The following is a 19239-nucleotide window of genomic DNA, read 5'->3' as shown; positions in this document are numbered from 1 at the left end:
ATACATAAAGGTGAAATCCAAACTGGACGTTTATGAACAGAATAAATGTATGGGGGCAATAACAAGGAGTAGGGAGAAATATGCGATGAAGGGGGAGAGATGCACAGGATATTTTTTGGGATTAGAAAAAAGGAAACAGGAGAGGGTATATATTGAAGAGTTAGAAAATGAAAATGGAGAGATAGTAAATGATTTTGTGGACATTATTGGAAATGTTGGGACATTTTATAAAAATCTATACAAAAAAGGAATTGCAAAGGAGGAAGATAGAATTACAGTATTAGGTAATATTAAGAAAACGATAACAAATGATGAGAAAAGTATGTGTGATGACAACATCAAAGTCATAGAAATAAAAGAATCAATAATGTCATTAAATACCAATAAAAGTCCGGGAACAGATGGCCTTACAAGTGAATTTTATAAAACATTTATCGACGAGCTGCTCCCAATTTTAAGCATAATTTATGCAGAGATGGAGAAGGAGCAGGAGGTACCAGAGTCGCTGGCAACAGGACTAATAACGATCATATATAAAAATAAGGGAAGCAAAAGAAAACTGGAAAACTATAGGCCGCTAACTGTACTAAACACAGATTACAAGATTTTAGCAAAAGTATTAGTAAACAGAATAAAAACAGCAGCACCAACAATCATAGCACCAACACAGGCGTACGGGATACCAGGGAGGGACATATCGGACATTATTTGCACAATAAGGGACACAATTGAATGCATGGGGAAGGATGGTGGAATTATTTTAAGTATGGACCTTGATAAAGCTTTCGATAGGGTTGAGCATAGTTTTTTATTTTGCACATTAGAAAAATTTGGTTTTGGGCAAAGAATAATCAACTGGATTAAATTATTGTACAAAAATGCAAAGAGTAGGATAAAAATAAATGGAGCTATAACGGATCCTTTTCCATTGGAGAGATCTGTGAGGCAAGGGTGCCCGCTATCGGCAGTACTTTACAGCTTAACTGCAGAAAGTCTCGCGGAAATGATAAAGAAGGATAAGAAAATAGAGGGGATAAAATTGCCAAATGGAGGTGAAAGCAAAATACAGCAATATGCTGATGACACCACTTGTATGGTAAAAAATATGAATAGCGTGAAAAGGATAATGGGAAAAATGGAAGTATATGGGAGAGCAGCAGGGGCTAAAGTAAATATAGACAAAACTGAAATAATGTACGTCGGAAATATAAGCCAAAGTGATTGTAACATACCTTTTAGAATTTCAAAGGATTATATGAAAATATTGGGGATAAATATGGGAGGGAAAGAAAAGGAGGCGAGAGATGAGACATGGAATGGGGTAATAAATAAAGTGAAAAACACATTAAATGCGTGGAAGCCGAGGAGATTAAAATTAAAGGGGAAGGTTTTAGTGGTAAATGCATTAATACTATCCAAGATTGTCTATGCCTTGACGGTGATAGACATGCCAGAGTGGGTGCACAAAGAGCTAAACAGCACAATTACAAATTACATTTGGGATGGGAAACTGGCAAGAATAGCACAAAAGACACTGATAGGGAAATATGAAGAAGGAGGATTGAAACTGGTGGATTTGAATATTAAGAAAAAAGCAATACGAATAAAAACTGTTAAAAAGTATCTGTACGATAGGATTGATTATGGATGGAAAAATGTTTTTAGGGAATATTTATATAAAAATGGAAGATGTGAAGAAAACGGTCTAATAATGATAATGAAAAGCTCCATATATGAGAAAGTGCCTAGATATTATAAAGAGGTGTTTGAGGCATGGGGGAAATACAGAATAAACATTAAATATGACTGCACAAAATACAGTCAGGTAATAAATCAACCAATATGGTGTAACCCATTGATAAAAATGAACAATAACATGCTATGGGATAAAAAATTATTTTATTCCGGACTAACGCAAATAAAAGATTGCCTATATGAATTCATACCTGGGTTTCTAAGGGACCAGGCTATAATAGACGCAGTTAAGGAGTATGACGATGAAATGAATGAAACAACTACTGTAAATATGTATGACAAAATAAAAGGAAGCATACCAATAGATTGGGTGAGGCAAATAGAAAATAACGTGGTTATAGAAAGGAAAATAACGTTCCCCGAGTTATATATGGAAAATAATGGTGAGAAAAGGCCACTAAGTGATTCAAAGGTAAAAGACTACTACAAAGCGCTGATCCAAAATGAATTTAAGGAACCTGCATCGGAAAAGGTTTGGGAAAAGGTGTTCCCAGGTATGGAAGGAAATCAAATATGGAAGCAGTGGAATGTAAGCAAGAATAGTATAGAATGTCAGGATCATGACTTTAAATTACGGCACAACAGACTGTACACAAATGTGGTGATACACCAAATAAATAAGAATGTAAGAAGGGAATGCGATATATGCAAAACTGTTCCGGAGACATTAATGCATTTGTATTATGAGTGTGACAAGCTGAAGATCTTTTTCACGAAGTTAAAGGATTTCTTGCAAAAGAACTGGGGGAAGCAGTACTTTGAGGGAAAGGACTGGAAAAAAATTGTTTTCTTTGGAGTATGGGAAAAGAAAGAGAAAATAAACATAAATATGATAAACCATGTACTAAGTCACGCTAGATATGCTATATGGCTAAGAAGGAATCTAGCACATTTTGAACAAAGAATAATATCTGTCTGGGCCTACTTTGTATCGGGGTTGAAAAAAGACATAAGTTTAATTTTTAAGTATGATAAGGAAGAATTTCAACACTTTGTTAAGGGATGCAGTTTCATTTCTGTCAATCACAAAGGAAAACTGATGTATAGTTTTGCATAATACTTGGCAGGAGGGCCGATTTGGTAAAAGCTGATGGTTATTGTTTGCATTTGATTTTATTTATTTTTTGTGATGTTACATTGGAATTCAAGTTTTCTTGTACATAAAAACTGATTTATTTTATAATAAAAGAGAAAAAAAAAAAAACACGCCCGATCTCGTCTGATCTCGGAAGCTAAGCAGGGTCGGGCCTGGTTAGTACTTGGATGGGAGACCGCCTGGGAATACCAGGTGCTGTAAGCTTTTTAGACTTTTCTTTGCAGAGGGCGCTGTTGCTGCTGCTTCAGAGGAGACAAAATGACACCTTCAGTTTATTTTCCCTGCACAATAAAACAGTTGAAGGAACTCCAGAGTGTCAATGGTCACAAAGTAGCAAAACTGTGGATTAGGGTGATGATTCTCTTTGCCGCCAGCAGATGGTGCAGTTGCTGCTGCTTGAGAGGAGACACATCTTGGAAAGAGCAGGAAAGACTGTTCATCAAAGAAAAAAAAGATACGGAACCCTTGCATCATCACTGAAGGAAGAAAGTGAGCATTCAAAAGAACATATGTAGTCAAAACACTACTTTATTCATATTTTATTAACACATCATTTTCAAAATGTCATATTTGCAGAGAGAGATGAAAGAGCAGGGAGTTTACTCTGCATCAAGGAAGCAACTGGATACGAAACACTGACAATATTGCTGAAGGAAATTTTTGAAAATTGTAATGATTTTTTTCTTGCAACGATACAACAAAGTTGCGTTGTTGTTCATTGATGGGGCTGTTGGAAATTAAAAAGATAAATACAGGGAACACAAACTTATCAATGTTAGGCCTCAGTGGAAATTACTTTTCAAATTCCAGATCACTGTACAAGGCCACAACACACAATGACTTATCCTTAAGAGAACAGCGCCACCATCCTGTCGATGTGGTTATTGCACCAATCCTCGTTAGTATAGTGGACAGTATCTCCGCCTGTCACGCGGAAGACCGGGGTTCGATTCCCCGACGGGGAGAAGCATTCTTCTTGACACTCTTCAACATCCCCCCAGAGAAGCTGCGCTCCTCTGAATTCATTGACCCACCGGTCCGGGAATCAACTCGATCTTGTCTTCACAAGGTCCTGTAGTACCTCGGCACTCTCTGTTACCCCACTCACTGTGTCTGACCACCACACTGTCACTTTCTCTCTCCCCTTAAAATTCACCACCTCCCTCGCCCCCAGACCTCACGCGGTCAACACCCGCCGCAATCTGAAATCCCTCTCTCCCTCTGCTCTCGCCTCTACTGTTCTTTCCTCACTACCATCTACAGACCAATTTTCACTAATATCTACTGAGGAAGCCTCCTCCACTCTGCTATCCTCCCTCTCGAGGACAGAGAGCATCTAAAGAGGTGTCCTCTTTAGATGCTCTCTGTCCTCTCACCTACCTACCGGCAGGATCATCTCCCCCCTCCCTGGCTGTCTGAATCTCTGCGAACCAATAGATCGGCTAGTTGCCACTGAAGAGCAGTGCAGTTTGGAAATAAGGTTATATAGATTGGACAAGATACCTTTAGAGGTGGGGTTAACAGAAAGAAATGGCTGACGTGCTGACGTATTGCGGTGAGCGTATTGTGTCACTTCCGGTGTTAGCTACTGTGTGTTGTATCGGTCTCTTCTCCTCTTTGTCTCTCACTGTACCCTTTCACATCCTAATCATTTACGCTAATTCTGAGTTGCTTTCATAGTTGTGCTATCTTGACTTGTCGCTCGTACACCCCCTTGTCTCAGCGACTCGTTGATAAAACCACTGTGAGCTACACACTACCCGTTAGCTAAAGCAATTTAGCATTAGCAGCTAACGATGGCTTCTCCCTCTCACTCCCCTGCTCTCTCCTGCTCAGTGTGTTTGATGTTCAGTCACCCTTCTGCCTCCTTTAGCGATAACGATACATGTGTTAAATGTAGCTTATTTGCCAGGATGGAGGCGAGGATGAGCCTTTTAGAGTACCATGGAGAGTAGATCGTGTAGCGATGTAGTTAGACAGTCCCCAGTAGCCGGTGCGAGCCACATAGCTGTAGCTTCTCCAGCCCCCCCAGCAGTTCCCGAGCAGCCGGGAAGACAGGTGGGTTGGGTGACTGTGCGAAACAAGAAGCGTAGCCCTAAACCGAAGCCCCAGGTTCACCACCAACCCGTTCACGTGTCAAATAAATTTTCCCCACTCAGCGACACACCCGCTGAGAAACAAACTCTGGTTATTGGCGACTCTATTCCAGGGCTGGACTGGGAGAACAAAACGGCCCGGGCATTTTTTGGCTCAGACCGGCCCACATAATTAGCGGAGCACATCTGCCATTAAATTGACGTAACTTATGTCTTCTAAATGTACAAACGTTCTGGCCTAGTGAAAAAGGTGCACAATTTAACTAAAAAAACTCTCTTTCAGGTACCAAAAAAACACCAGGAAATGTGCAGTGACTTCACACTCAATTGTTTATTTAAAATGAATCCATAAATTTGCCATGATAGCTGGCAGAAAACCTGGACGTTGAGAGAAGAGAGCCCCTGGCAGCTGCCGATGAACTGGCCTTATCTGCTCTCTTCAGTCCAATCAGCTCCTTGGACAGAGAGAGGGGGGGGGGCACATACCCACTCTGATGTTAGGCACATACAACATCAGATTTTTAATGCTTTTATGTCATGGTAATGTGGATATGTTTATATGTTTACTCACTTGGTGCATAGCCTTGTCTGTCTACACCGACTACAGTCCATCAAACACTCATGAAACCCACAGATAGACACACACACACACACACACAGAGATAGAGAAGATCTGGTTTTTAAAAAATCTGGTTTGCAACAAGTTAATTATGTTCTGGTGAGGTGTAAATGTTTACTCACTTGGTGAATAGCTGACTTCACCGGAACCAACGCTCACAAACCCCGTCAATCCAGTAAGAACTATGTACATGTGAAGCCCTAGAGGGACAGGATTTCATAAAGAGGAAGACACAGAGAAGTGAGACTTGAATACATTACATGTGTGTGTGTGTGTGTGTGTGTGTGTGTGTGTGTGTGTGTGCTTGTGTGCGTTTGTGTTTGAATCAGATTGATTTCTTCTCACTTACCCAGAAACCAAACGTCTGTCCATCTCCAAAAACAATCCTCACAATCCAATCTCACAATCCTGAAATGGAACCCTAAAACCAGTAAATAACAGAAAAGGATGTAATGCATGTTAAAGGGGGGGAAAGGGAAAAAGTTTTAATTTCAAGCCAAACAATTACATTCATTTCCATAACTATAATACTTACTTTGTGAAAGCAAGTCGTCGCCACAACCTGAGACAGAGGCTTCCTAAAAGGAAAAAGAAGACAATCAACAATGAAAGTGTTATGCCTTTATTCCTTACTATCAAGTTTAGGTAATTTTGAAGAGAAACAAAACTAAACTAATATTAAAAATATTGTCTTACTTTAGTAGAGTAGGAGCTTCCGAAGCAGTTGACTTTTTTCGGCCACTCTGTCTATGACACTGTCTGTGTCCAATCCCATGAGGATGTCCTTTTCTGTGGACATCAGCATGAAGGCCTCCAATTTACCAGCAGATAAGCTGCTCCTCAGCCTGCTCTTGATGAATTTCAAAGTTGAAAATGATCTTTCACAGGCTACCTGTGTCACTGAGAGTGTCAGCAGATATTTGTAGGACAGAGCAAGAAGAGGGTATGCGTCTGTGAGCAGGTTGAATCTGAGGAGAATCTGGTAGCAACACAGGGGGCAGTTTTTACATGAGGCACAGGCTTTGCTGACAATTTTCATCTCCTCTGGGTCTCCACCAGGTCCTTCCTCCACAGTACGGGATGTGTACTCATCTAGTGGTGGACGTTTCAGCATGTCCCACTGGCTTGCCAAGCTTTCAAGTTCAGATTGTAAATTTGATATGGTTGCCGAATTGTTAAATTTGATGAGACATCTGCTTAGGTCTTTCAGTGCAGACTCAGGAAGACCACTGGTTTTGATATCTGGGAAGTTTTGGGGGTCCAGAATTGAGAGGTCCGCATACAGATTGCCGTTATCGAGGAATCGTCTTTGCATGGCCTCAATAACCGTGTCCATAATTTGGTTATGGACTTTAACCTCATACGTCTTGCTTGTGTCATTGGAAGTTTCATCCTGGGCCATCTCTCCTGGCATGGACTTCTTCTTCTTTTGCCTCCTCTGCGGTAGTGAAACCTCCACCTCCATGCCCATCTCCTCATCCTGCTCCTCCAGCTTGTCATTTGCCCACTTCACAAAACTCTCTGTTGCATCCTTGACTGTCTGGAAATCTCTTCCCATCTCCTTAAGGGCCTCTTGTGTGGACATCACCATCCTGTGGGCAGAGAGGATGTCCATCCCGCCTGTTTGGAGGTACTTGGATAGTGGGGTGGTCTTCTCAAATATCCGCAAGAATAATTGCGCGGTCAGTATGGTCTCGTGTCTGAGAAGGCCATCTTTGTATCCCCTTGCTTTGGATCTTACATTTGACTTCACTGTCGTCTGGTCTTGAATGGCTGAAAGGGTGCACAGAACATCAATGTAGAGACAGTCCTGCGGTTTCCCAAATGAGCCAAACACTTTCTTTAAGGCATCATGCTTTGCCCACCAGCGTGTCTCTCCAATGGGTGCTATGCGCTTGTGCCTGCTGCTGTGGCTTTCCTTCTCCCATACGTTCATTCTCTGATGAGATTCTCGGATGAACACAGCGATGTCATTCAGGAGATGAAAAAGAGATCCACTCTCTATCACAATTTCAGTGGTGTCAGAAAGAACGAGATTGAGCACATGAGAGTAGCACCACACATGGACATGGTGAGGAGATTGTGATGACAAGAGTGAAGAGAAGCCTCTGTATCTTCCCTGCATGTTGGCAGCTCCATCTGTGGCATTTCCGATGCAGAGGCTTTTGTCTAAGTTCAGACCATCAAGCACATCACTCAACAACTGAACAAAGGCCTCTCCTGTGGATGAACTGCACCTTACCACAGCAACAAGCCTCTCGTGTACAGTATCAGTGACGTACCGAAGCACAACTGAGCACTGGTCTTGTGCTGTGATATCCTGTGTTGTGTCCAGTTGTATGGTAAACATGCCGGCTTTTTGAATTTCCGTGCCGATGTTTTTTTTGATCATCTTAAGGATTGTGTCAATCACTGAGTTGACAGTCGATTTAGACAGCAGAGTGACAAGGGAACCCCTGCCTCTTGAGCCTGATGCAGATTCATGGAGCTTTTTGCTTTTATGAATTATGTCACTGAGATGTTCTTTCAATGCCACATCATATTTCCCCAGCAAAAGTATCATCTCCAAAAAGTTGCCATGATCAAGGCTGCTGTCCTCTAGAGTATAAGCAGCCTCATTGTCTTCGTGCCTGTAGCTTAGCCCCCTCTTTCCAATCACTCTGACCACTTCCACCACACGGTCTAACACCTGCCGTCTTTTCTTGATCTGCTCTCTATGAGCAGTTAGCTGTCTTCCTCTAAGCAGGCTGTTTATGTCAGATTTTGAGCAGTTTAGAAAATAAGCTTCAGCACAAGCTCGATGTGCCATGCTTTTTTCATGCTCTTCTGCTCTCTGGTGAGCATGTCTACAGTCAGACATTCCAGTAATGAATACACTGTTATCAGAGGGCTTGCTAAAGGCCAAGCATACAAAACAAAATAAAGCAGGACGTTGATCACAGTATGTCAGCCACTTCCTGCTTGTACCTTCTTTGTTTGTGAAGACCTTTCCTATTGGGTTTGGAGCATGTTGCTTTGGATGGTGGTTCAAAAAAGTTTGCAGTGTAGCACGGTCTGGACGGCAAAAGTAGTCAACATCTGCCTCAACAGTCTTGCTTGACTAGAAAAGAACAGAGGGATCAATTATTAATTACAAATAATACTTAAACTAAATATCCAAATGTATATTTATTTGTAGTAACATTAATGCTTAAATGTTATATTTTATTTGGAAATATCCAAATAAGTTATACTGTATTCATCTCCATTAAGTCATTTTAATATCTTTAAATTACCCATATTAAGAACACTGTAGGATATCTCTAAAATATGCCAAGTTTTAAAAATGCAATTTTATAGACGTGTGTATCGTGGGGCTATGCTGTGTGCTTGCTTATCCGTCAGGCATGATAGTGTGCAGCATGACTATTCATCTAGCATTTTCATTAGCATATTAGCATAGCCGTTTGTCACAACTATTACGCATCATTTTCATATCGCTGCGGCTGGCTAAATTCAAATCCATCATCTAAACGTATTATCCTTATGTTAATAGCTGCTTACCTGGTGCACCGGCAGCGGCTCACTCAGTCCATGACCCTCGGGTTCGGACTCATCATCTCTTCCTCCCTGTTCATGGCTAGTACTAGCGTCACCCTCTTCCACCATCTGTGCCGCCTCCATTGGTGGATCGCTACAGCTAGCCCCCTCGCCCTGTCCAATGGTGCTGGTGGTGCTTGATTCACCTGAGGTGGAGGGGGCTCCCGAAACACCTCCACTGAACATGTCCGTTATTTTACAACATTTTCCGGCGTCTGCGGCTAGATTTTTGAGCCTTTTGGCCCTGAGCTTTTCAGCTCCACCTTTGAGTTTACGCTTTGGTTTGTCCATTGCCGTCTTCCACTCACGCAAACTCGCGGCCGAGGGCCGTCAACATGACATCGTGGGCCGCCGGTCAGTTTTTTTTTTTTTTTTTTTTTTTTTGGAAAAAAAAAAAAAAAAAAACTGACCGGGGGCGGCCGTCGGCCCTCGAGGGAAGTCGGCCCACCGGGAAAATGCCCGGTATGCCAGATTGCCAGTCCAGCCCTGCTCTATTCTAAGGAACGTGAAGTTAGCGACACCAGCGACCACAGTTAAATGTATTTAACTGTGGTATGTATGTATACGGGGCCAGAGCGGGCGACGTAGAGTCCTATTTAAAACTGCTGGCTAAGGGTAAGCGTAAATACAGTAAGATTATTATTCACGTCGGCAGTAATGACCTCCGACTACGTCAGTCGGAGATCACAAAAATCAATATTGATTCGGTGTGTACATATGCGAAGACAATGTCGGACTCCGTAATTTTCTCTGGACCCCTGCCTAATGTTTCCAGCGATGACACGTTTAGCCGCACGTCATCCTTTCACCGCTGGCTGTCGAGGTGGTGTCCAGATAACAACGTGGGCTTCGTTAACAATTGGAAAACTTTTTGGGGGAAACCTGGTCTGATTAGGAGAGACTGTATTCATCCCACTTGGGATGGAGCAGCTCTCATATCTAGAAACATGACGACGTTTGTTAGAATGTCCACACCGTGACAATCCAGAGTTGAGACCAGGAGGCAGAGTCGCAGTCTTACACGCTTCTCTGCGCCTCTATTCAAACAGTCACCATCACAATGTCCTATAGAAACTGTGTCTGCCACCCGACCACCTAATTTCTTTAAATCAAAAGTACACAGGAGAGGGGTGATACACTCAAACTTAGTCAAAATTAACACAGCCAAACCATCAGCTAAAAACATAACTATAAAATGCGCTTTATTAAATATCAGGTCACTAAATTCAAAATCTTTACTTATAAATGATCTCATTACTGATCATCAAATAGATTTATTATGCTTAACCGAAACTTGGCTACAAGACGGAGAATATGTAGGTTTAAATGAAGCAACGCCCCCAACCCACTCTAATACTCACATTCCTCGGAACACAGGCAGAGGTGGAGGGGTTGCAGCAATCTTTAAATCTGATCTATCTATCAACCCCCGACCAAAAGAGAGTTATAACTCTTTCGAAAATCTTAGAACCAGCCTCGTCCACCCAAGCCTGACGTCACATAAACCAATTAATATAGTCATCATTTATCGTCCACCCGCCCCTTACTCTGAATTCCTATCTGAATTCTCTGAATTTTTATCAGAACTAGTCCTTAAAACAGATCAAATCATTATAGCCGGTGATTTCAATATTCATGTAGATGTTGCCAATGACAGCTTTAGTTCAGCATTTAAATCACTAATAGACTCGATTGGTTTCACTCAACATGTGAATCAACCGACCCACTGCCTGAATCACACTCTTGATCTTGTCCTGACATATGGCATTGACATAGAAAATGTAACAATATTCCAACAGAACCCGCTTCTGTCTGACCATTTTTTACTTACATTTGAATTCAGAATTGTTAATTACGGAAATTCTGGACGGAAATTCTATTACAGTCGATGTTTATCTGACAAAACTGTTCACAAATTTAAAGAACTGCTCCCCTCCTCACTTCCCTCTCAGCCATGTGTCAGTACAATACAAGAAGATTATCAAAACCTTACTCCCACACTAGTTGATAACTTTGTAAATAGTACTGCAGCCTCACTAAAAACAGCACTTGAAGCTGTCGCCCCATTAAAAAAGAAGAGAGTAAGTCAGAGGAGATTAGCTCCGTGGTATAATTCCCAAACGCGCGTTCTAAAACAGACATCGCGGAAGCTAGAAAGGAAGTGGCGCTCCACCAATCGCCAAGACTTCCACCTAGCCTGGAAGAATAGCCTTATAAATTACAAAAAAGCACTTAGAAATGCCCAAACCTCGTATTATTCATTACTAATAGAAGAAAATAGGAACAACCCCAGGTTCCTCTTCAGCACTGTAGCCAGGCTGACAGAAAGTCACACCTCTACTGACCCATCTATTCCTCTAGATCTGAGAAGCAATGACTTCATGAGCTTCTTCACTAATAAAATTACAACCATCAGGGATAAAATCCACCACCTCCTCCCAGTGAATAACACAGATTCATTGTCTGGTCCTGAAACCATAGCACCAGATTTATGTCTAAACAAATTTTACTCTATTGATCTTCCTGAACTGACCTCGTTAGTTTCATCATCTAAACCAACTACTTGTCAGCTGGACTCTGTTCCAACTAGACTTTTTAAAGAAGTCCTCCCCCTAATTGACAGTTCCATTTTAAATCAGATTAATATGTCTTTGCTAACCGGCTACGTACCACAGGCTTTTAAGGTAGCCGTTATTAAACCTCTGCTTAAAAAGCCTACGCTTGATCCAGAGGTTTTAGCTAACTATAGACCCATATCCAACCTGCCCTTCATTTCCAAAATCCTAGAAAAAGCCGTTGCTAACCAGCTGTGTGGTTACTTAGATAGTAACGGTTTATTGGAAAAATTTCAGTCAGGATTTAGAACCTATCACAGCACAGAAACAGCACTATTGAAAGTCACTAATGACCTTCTTATGGCATCAGATGATGGACTTGTCTCTGTCCTCGTCTTGTTGGACCTTAGTGCAGCCTTTGACACAATAGATCATAAGATTCTGCTACAGAGATTAGAACAACATATAGGAATTAAAGGAACAGCACTACACTGGTTTAAATCATATTTATCAGATAGATTCCAATTTGTTAATGTTAACAATGACTCCTCCATGCACATGCAAGTTAATCATGGAGTTCCACAAGGTTCTGTCCTTGGACCAATACTCTTCACCCTATATATGCTCCCCTTAGGCAACATTATCAGACAGCACCACATACAATTCCACTGCTATGCAGACGACACCCAATTGTATATTTCCATGAAGCATGATGAATCTAATCGCCTAGTTCAACTTCAGGAATGTCTCAAAGATATCAAGGCGTGGATGACCCAAAATGTTCTACTTTTAAACTCAGACAAAACTGAGGTTGTTGTAATTGGCCCTAAACATCTCAGAGAAACACTGTCTGACCAGATAGTCACTTTGGATGGTGTCAGTCTGGCTTCCAGCTCCACTGTGAGGAACCTTGGAGTGTTGTTCGACCAAGACATGTCATTTGACCCCCATATTAAACTAGTGTCTAGGACGGCTTTCTTCCATCTGCGCAATATTAACAAAATCAGAAACATCCTGTCTAAGCAGGATGCTGAAAAACTAGTCCACGCGTTTGTAACCTCTAGATTAGATTACTGTAACTCTCTATTAGCAGGATGCTCCATGAAGACTGTTAAAAGTCTCCAGTTGGTCCAAAATGCTGCAGCACGAGTGCTGACAGGAACTAGAAGGAGAGATCATATCACTCCTGTCTTAGCTTCCTTACATTGGCTCCCGGTAAAATTTAGAATAGAATTCAAGATCCTGCTCCTCACTTTTAAAGCCCTCAACAATCACGCCCCCTCATATATCAAAGAGCTGATAACACCTTATTATCCAAGTAGATCACTTCGTTCCCAAAACACAGGGTCTCTAGTGGTTCCAAGAGTCTGTAAGAGTAGAGCAGGAGGTAGAACATTTAGCTATCAGGCTCCTCTCCTGTGGAACCAGCTCCCACTCTGGGTTCGGGAGGCAGACACTGTCTCAGCAATTAAAGTAAAACTAAAAACCTTCCTCTTTGACAAAGCCTATAGTTAGGGCTGGATCAGGTGAGTCCTGAACCATCCCTTAGTTGTGCTGCTATAGGTTTAGACTGCTGGGGGAACTCCCATCATGCACTGAGCACTTCTTCACGTCTCTCTGTCTCTCTGCCCCCCCACACCTCTTTATTTATTTATTTATTTATTTATTTATTAGTTTTAACATGTCATCATGTCAAAGTGTCACTTTGTCCTCCCATAGTCCCTCTGGCTCTTCTCTCTATCTCGTTTCAGATAACTCCGGCACCGGGACTACAGGACCACAACGACCACCATCACCATTGTCTGCATTTATTACAAGACCTCAGCAATTCATTAATATATCTAGTCATGTAGATCTATACATTGTTATTGTTATGGTTAGCCTTGATTTTGATGGTGCCAAATTGTTACCGGTCTCTCTCTCTCCACCTCATCTCTCTCTTCTCTCCCCCGCTTTTCACCCATCTCTCCTTTCCTCCCCCCTTACTTTTCTTTCCTCACCCCAACCGGTCGAGGCAGATGACCGCCCACATTGAGCTTGGTTCTGCCAGAGGTTTCTCCCTGTTAATGAGGGAGTTTTTCCTCTCCACAGTCGCCTGTGCTTGCTCATTGTGGGAACTGTTGGGTTTCTCTATGTTATTATTGTCTTAAGGTCTTGACCTTTAAATGTAAAGTGCCTTGAGATAATGTAAATTATGAATTGGCGCTATATAAATAAAATTGAATTGAATTGAATCACTGAAGGAAGAAAGTGAGCATTCAAAAGACCATATGTAGTCAAAACACTACTTTATCCGTGTCATTTCAACATGTCAGTCTCAAAATGTCATATTTGGAGAGAGCGGTGAGTTTACTCAGCATCAAGGAAAAAACAGTTTATGTAACCCTGACATAGTTAATGAAGGATATGATTGAAAATTCAAATTATTTTTTTTGGCTTGCAATACTAGGACAAAATGACACCTTCAGTTTATTTTCCCTGCACAATAAAACAGTTTAGGAACTCCAGAGTGTCAATGGTCACAAATTAGCAAAACTGTGGATTAGGGTGATGATTCTCTTTGCCGCCAGCAGATGGTGCAGTTGCTTCTGCTTCAGAGGAGACACATCTTGGAAAGAGCAGGAAAGACTGTTCATCAAAGAAAAAAAGGATACGGAACCCTCGCATCATCACTGAAGGAAGAAAGTGAGCATTCAAAAGAACATATGTAGTCAAAACACTACTTTATTCATATTTTATTAACACATCATTTTCAAAATGTCATATTTGCAGAGGGAGATGAAAGAGCAGGGAGTTTACTCTGCATCAAGGAAACAACTGGATATGAAACACTGACAATATTGCTGAAGGAAATTTTTGAAAATTGTAATGATTTTTTTCTTGCAACGATACAACAAAATTGCACCTTGAGCTTGTTTTTCAGAACAATTTAACCCCCGCCCCCCCACACCTCAAGATTCCATGGTCGCAAAGCAACAGAACAATTGAGGATGGTGATGATTCACATGTATAAAGGAGGTATTGTGGCTTGAGTCTATCGCTTATGGCCATACCACCCTGAACATGCCCGATCTCGTCCGATCTCGGAGGCTAAGCAGGGTCGGGCCTGGTTAGTACTTGGATGGGAGACCGCCTGGGAATACCAGGTGCTGTAAGCTTTTTAGACTTTTCTTTGCAGAGGGCGCTGTTGCTGCTGCTTCAGAGGAGACAAAATGACACCTTCAGTTTATTTTTCCTGCACAATAAAACAGTTGAAGGAACTCCAGAGTGTCAATGGTCACAAAGTGGAAAATTTTTGGATTAGGGTGATGATTCTCTTTGCCGCCAGCAGATGGTGCCGTTGCTTCTGCTTCAGAGGAGACACATATTGGAAAGAGCAGGAAAGACTGTTCATCAAAGAAAAAAAGGATACGGAACCCTCGCATCATCACTGAAGGAAGAAAGTGAGCATTCAAAAGAACATATGTAGTCAAAACACTACTTTATTCATATTTTATTAACACATCATTTTCAAAATGTCATATTTGCAGAGGGAGATGAAAGAGCAGGGAGTTTACTCTGCATCAAGGAAACAACTGGATATGAAACACTGACAATATTGCTGAAGGAAATTTTTGAAAATTGTAATGATTTTTTTCTTGCAACGATACAACAAAATTGCACCTTGAGCTTGTTTTTCAGAACAATTTAACCCCCGCCCCCCCACACCTCAAGATTCCATGGTCGCAAAGCAACAGAACAATTGAGGATGGTGATGATTCACATGTATAAAGGAGGTATTGTGGCTAGAGTCTATCGCTTACGGCCATACCACCCTGAACACGCCCGATCTCGGAAGCTAAGCAGGGTCAGGCCTGGTTAGTACTTGGATGGGAGGCAGCCTGGGAATACCAGGTGCTATAAGTTTTTTAGACTTTACATTGCAGAGGGCGCTGTTGCTGCTGCTTCAGAGGAGACACATCTTGGAAAGAGCAGGAAAGACTATTCATCAAAGAAAAAAGGATATGGAACCCTTGCATCATCACTGAAGGAAGAAAGTGAGCATTCAAAAGACCATATGTAGTCAAAACACTACTTTATCCGTGTCACTTCAACATGTCAGTCTCAAAATGTCATATTTGGAGAGAGCGGTGAGTTTACTCAGCATCAAGGAAAAAACAGTTTATGTAACCCTGACATAGTTAATGAAGGATATGATTGAAAATTCAAATTACTTTTTTTGGCTTGCAATACTAGGACAAAATGACACCTTCAGTTTATTTTCCCTGCACAATAAAACAGTTTAGGAACTCCAGAGTGTCAATGGTCACAAATTAGCAAAACTGTGGATTAGGGTGATGATTCTCTTTGCCGCCAGCAGATGGTGCAGTTGCTTCTGCTTCAGAGGAGACACATATCGGAAAGAGCAGGAAAGACTGTTCATCAAAGAGAAAAAGGATACGGAGCCCTCGCATCATCACTGAAGGAAGAAAGTGAGCATTCAAAAGAACATATGTAGTCAAAACACTACTTTATTCATATTTTATTAACACATCATTTTCAAAATGTCATATTTGCAGAGAGAGATGAAAGAGCAGGGAGTTTACTCTGTATCAAGGAAGCAACTGGATACGAAACACTGACAATATTGTTGAAGGAAATTTTTGAAAATTGTAATGATTTTTTTCTTGCAACGATACAACAAAGTTGCACCTTGAGCTTGTTTTTCAGAACGCAGGGCTATGCGTAAGGCGCAGGGCTATGCGTAAGGCGCAGGGCTATGCGTAAGGCGCAGGGCTATGCGTAAGGCGCAGGGCTATGCGTAAGGCGCAGGGCTATGCGTAAGGCGCAGGGCTATGCGTAAGGCGCAGGGCTATGGTGTAGCTTTGAAGCAGAGGCATGAATCTTGCCATGTCAGGCTTGAGTAAGAAATACAAACCCTTCTCCTATCTTACCTGGCACCTCACCAGAGCACAATAAAACACCTGCCAAGAAGCAGGTGTCAGTATCTGTTGAACATTACAGGAATGGCAGGAACCTTTCTTTCCATCTGAGTTGGAAAAGTGTCAGAAAAACAAAAAAAAAAAGGGGTGCCCTTTATAAAAAGTCATGCATTGGTGGTTCAGTGGTAGAATTCTCGCCTGCCACGCGGGGGCCAGTCGAGAATACTGGACCAGTCCAGCAAGCCAATAGGATCGAAGCATTCTCTCTGGGTCCGTTCATTTATTTATTTATTTCCGATTCCCCAAAAGACGGGGTTCGCATCCCGATCGCGGTGTTATTGAACGTGATATTTCTGAGTAAAAAGCATTGAAAATACGTGGAGATTAACAATTAATTCTTAGGACTCATGACTACTATGACTACTATATTGTTTTTATTTAAGCAGGACAAAAAGGCAGTGTGCAATATTTCCAAGAAAGTTCCAGTTTTATTTATGAACATGTGAAATAATGTATATATGACAAATGAAATAATTGGACTGTAAGTAAGGTTTTAGAAATAATATAGATAATTTAAGACAACAATTAGATATGACAATGACACAGTACATACATAGGGAGGGGGAGTATATAGTGATAGATACAGTGCTGGTTAATATGACAAGTAGAAAACTGGTGTTTCTGGTCATGCAATAATGTTAAAGTAAGTAAAAAATATAAGTAAAAGAAAAAACTATACAGCTATATTCAGCTCAACAGAAGTCTAAAGAACCTATGATCTATAGACATATAACCATGCAGAACAATTAACATAATAACCTAATAACATATGAACCTTTTCATGTTTACAATCTATTTACTTTCATACAGAAGACTAGACGGAAGCATTGACTTATTTACATCCAAACGATTGTTAACAACAGAGCACTAAGTACATCTGTACAACAAAACAGTCCAAACTATGCACAAAAGATCAAGTGTCTACATACACAGTGCTGGTTAATATGACAAGTAGAAAACTGGTGTTTCTGGTCATGCAATAATGTTAAAGTAAGTAAAAAATATAAGTAAAAGAAAAAACTATACAGCTATATTCAGCTCAACAGAAGTCTAAAGAACCTATGATCTATAGACATATAACCATGCAAAACAATTAACATAATAACCTAATAACATATGAACCTTTTCATGTTTACAATCTATTTACTTTCATACAGAAGACTAGACGGAAGCATTGACTTACAAAAGATCAAGTTTCTACATACTGGCATATATACCTTTCACACATTCATACATTCAGACATTTGTAAAATAAAGAAAGAAATTAAAAAAAAAAGAACACAACAAACAAACCAAACTAGTTTCTGGTGTGTACATTTTCACGCATTCACACATAAATAAAAGAAAAAAAGAAAAGAAAAACAATATATGTACACTTTGTTTTACAACTATTAATTTGTAGTCTATTTACATATACACAGACAAAGAACCTGTACGTCTAGAGACATATACACAAGTCAAATAAGAAACATGAAGAACAATAATTAAATAAACAATAATGAAATAAAATACTGAAATAAAATGGGTACAAACAATGGGTATACAGGGAAATCATTTCTTCCTTTCTTCCACAGTTCTTTGTCTCTCAGCCTCATAGAAAGGAGACTGCTGAAACTCGGGCCAGCTCATCTCCTTGGCCATGCCCTTATCTCTGTACAAAGAGTACACCTTTGATGGGCAATAAATGTATTTCCCTGCCACTCCAGGGAAGCCCGTGTGAATGTGAGGGCTGTTTGGTCCCTGTTTCAGTTCCAAGCGGCAGAATCTGCAGAGGCGGACTGTTGGTTGTGGGTCTGGTTGTGGTTGTGGGCCTGGTTGTGGGTCTTGTCTCTTCCTCCTTCCAGGTGCTCTTGGCCCTGTCGCCAAAGCCAACCAGCTGGTCGTCCTCTGATGTGGCTGTCACCACACCCTCTCCCCTGGCCTCGTAGGCGAGGAGAGACTGGATCTCTGCAAAACTCAGAGCATAATTCACAAAGGACAGTAGACTATCCTTGCTATGCCCCTCGGGCCTGAAACGACCTGCAGCCTCCTCCTTACGCATATCCTTGACAAGGTAACATGTAGAGCCAACATCATTCTCCAAAAGCCACCTGAAAGCCTTCCCTTTATACATGCCAAACTGCAGGATGTAGTCTCCTAGCACCTCCGTCCTGTCTGAGGCATCACCCCCTCTCTGACGAACCGCAGCCAGGGCATTCTGCCGCACGAGGTCCTCTCTCAGGGCAGACCTGTCCTGACGAGTGGGGTCATCCTTGATCCGTCTGGCTTCTGCAGAGGGTTCCTGTAAGAGAAATCCACCTGGTCCCTTGCGGAACACAACACTGAGCTTACCTGGGAAGAACACCGCCCTCTGCATCTTGACCTACCATAAAGTAAAAACATAAGTTTGGGTTATCTTCTATGAACTTCAGTCAAATAGTTCAGAGGGTAAAGACAATAGTTTCTCACACCTCTGAGTCTGGGAGGAAGTACAGTGTGTGCGTGTGTGTGTGTGGGGGCTTGCAGTGAAATAGTTCATAGGGTCAAGACAATAGTTTATCACACCTCTCTGATCCTT

General features: G+C 41.4%; 1 protein-coding gene, 2 non-coding genes and 1 pseudogene across 3 annotated transcripts; 3 read left to right on the top strand and 1 right to left on the bottom strand.

Moving 5' to 3' along the window:
- The first annotated feature begins 3744 nt into the window (after window positions 1-3744).
- On the top strand, window positions 3745-3816 carry trnad-guc (transfer RNA aspartic acid (anticodon GUC)). The gene has a single exon. It is a non-coding gene; the product is annotated as a tRNA-Asp (tRNA).
- A 2967-nt stretch (window positions 3817-6783) lies between these two features.
- On the bottom strand, window positions 6784-9475 carry LOC138407127 (zinc finger MYM-type protein 1-like). The gene is made up of 3 exons (XM_069521555.1): window positions 9110-9475; window positions 6850-8666; window positions 6784-6808 (listed from the first exon to the last, which is right to left on the bottom strand). The coding sequence occupies exons 1-3, from the start codon at window positions 9434-9436 to the stop codon at window positions 6784-6786; spliced, it is 2169 nt and encodes a 722-aa protein (XP_069377656.1). The 5' UTR covers window positions 9437-9475.
- Window positions 9476-14739: 5264 nt separating this feature from the next.
- Window positions 14740-14858, top strand: LOC138407140 (5S ribosomal RNA). The gene has a single exon (XR_011240574.1). It is a non-coding gene; the product is annotated as a 5S ribosomal RNA (ribosomal RNA).
- Window positions 14859-15497: 639 nt separating this feature from the next.
- Window positions 15498-15606, top strand: LOC138407133 (5S ribosomal RNA; annotated as a pseudogene).
- The last annotated feature ends 3633 nt before the right edge of the window (window positions 15607-19239 follow it).

The sequence above is a fragment of the Paralichthys olivaceus genome, chromosome 24 (assembly GCF_024713975.1).
Source record: "Paralichthys olivaceus isolate ysfri-2021 chromosome 24, ASM2471397v2, whole genome shotgun sequence".
Taxonomy (NCBI): Eukaryota; Metazoa; Chordata; class Actinopteri; order Pleuronectiformes; family Paralichthyidae; genus Paralichthys; species Paralichthys olivaceus.
The sequence above is the reverse complement of the archived record's forward strand: the minus strand, read 5'-3'. Positions and strand labels throughout refer to the sequence as shown.

Excerpts from the sequence above, each read along its gene's own strand:
- LOC138407127 (XM_069521555.1), bottom strand. The coding sequence starts at position 9,436 with ATGGACAAACCAAAGCGTAAACTCAAAGGTGGAGCTGAAAAGCTCAGG. Across the intron at positions 8,667-9,109 it reads AGCCGCTGCCGGTGCACCAG|TCAAGCAAGACTGTTGAGGC; the intron begins GTAAGCAGCTAT and ends GTTCTTTTCTAG. Across the intron at positions 6,809-6,849 it reads TTCCTCGATAACGGCAATCT|ATATCAAAACCAGTGGTCTT; the intron begins GTATGCGGACCT and ends AAAACTTCCCAG.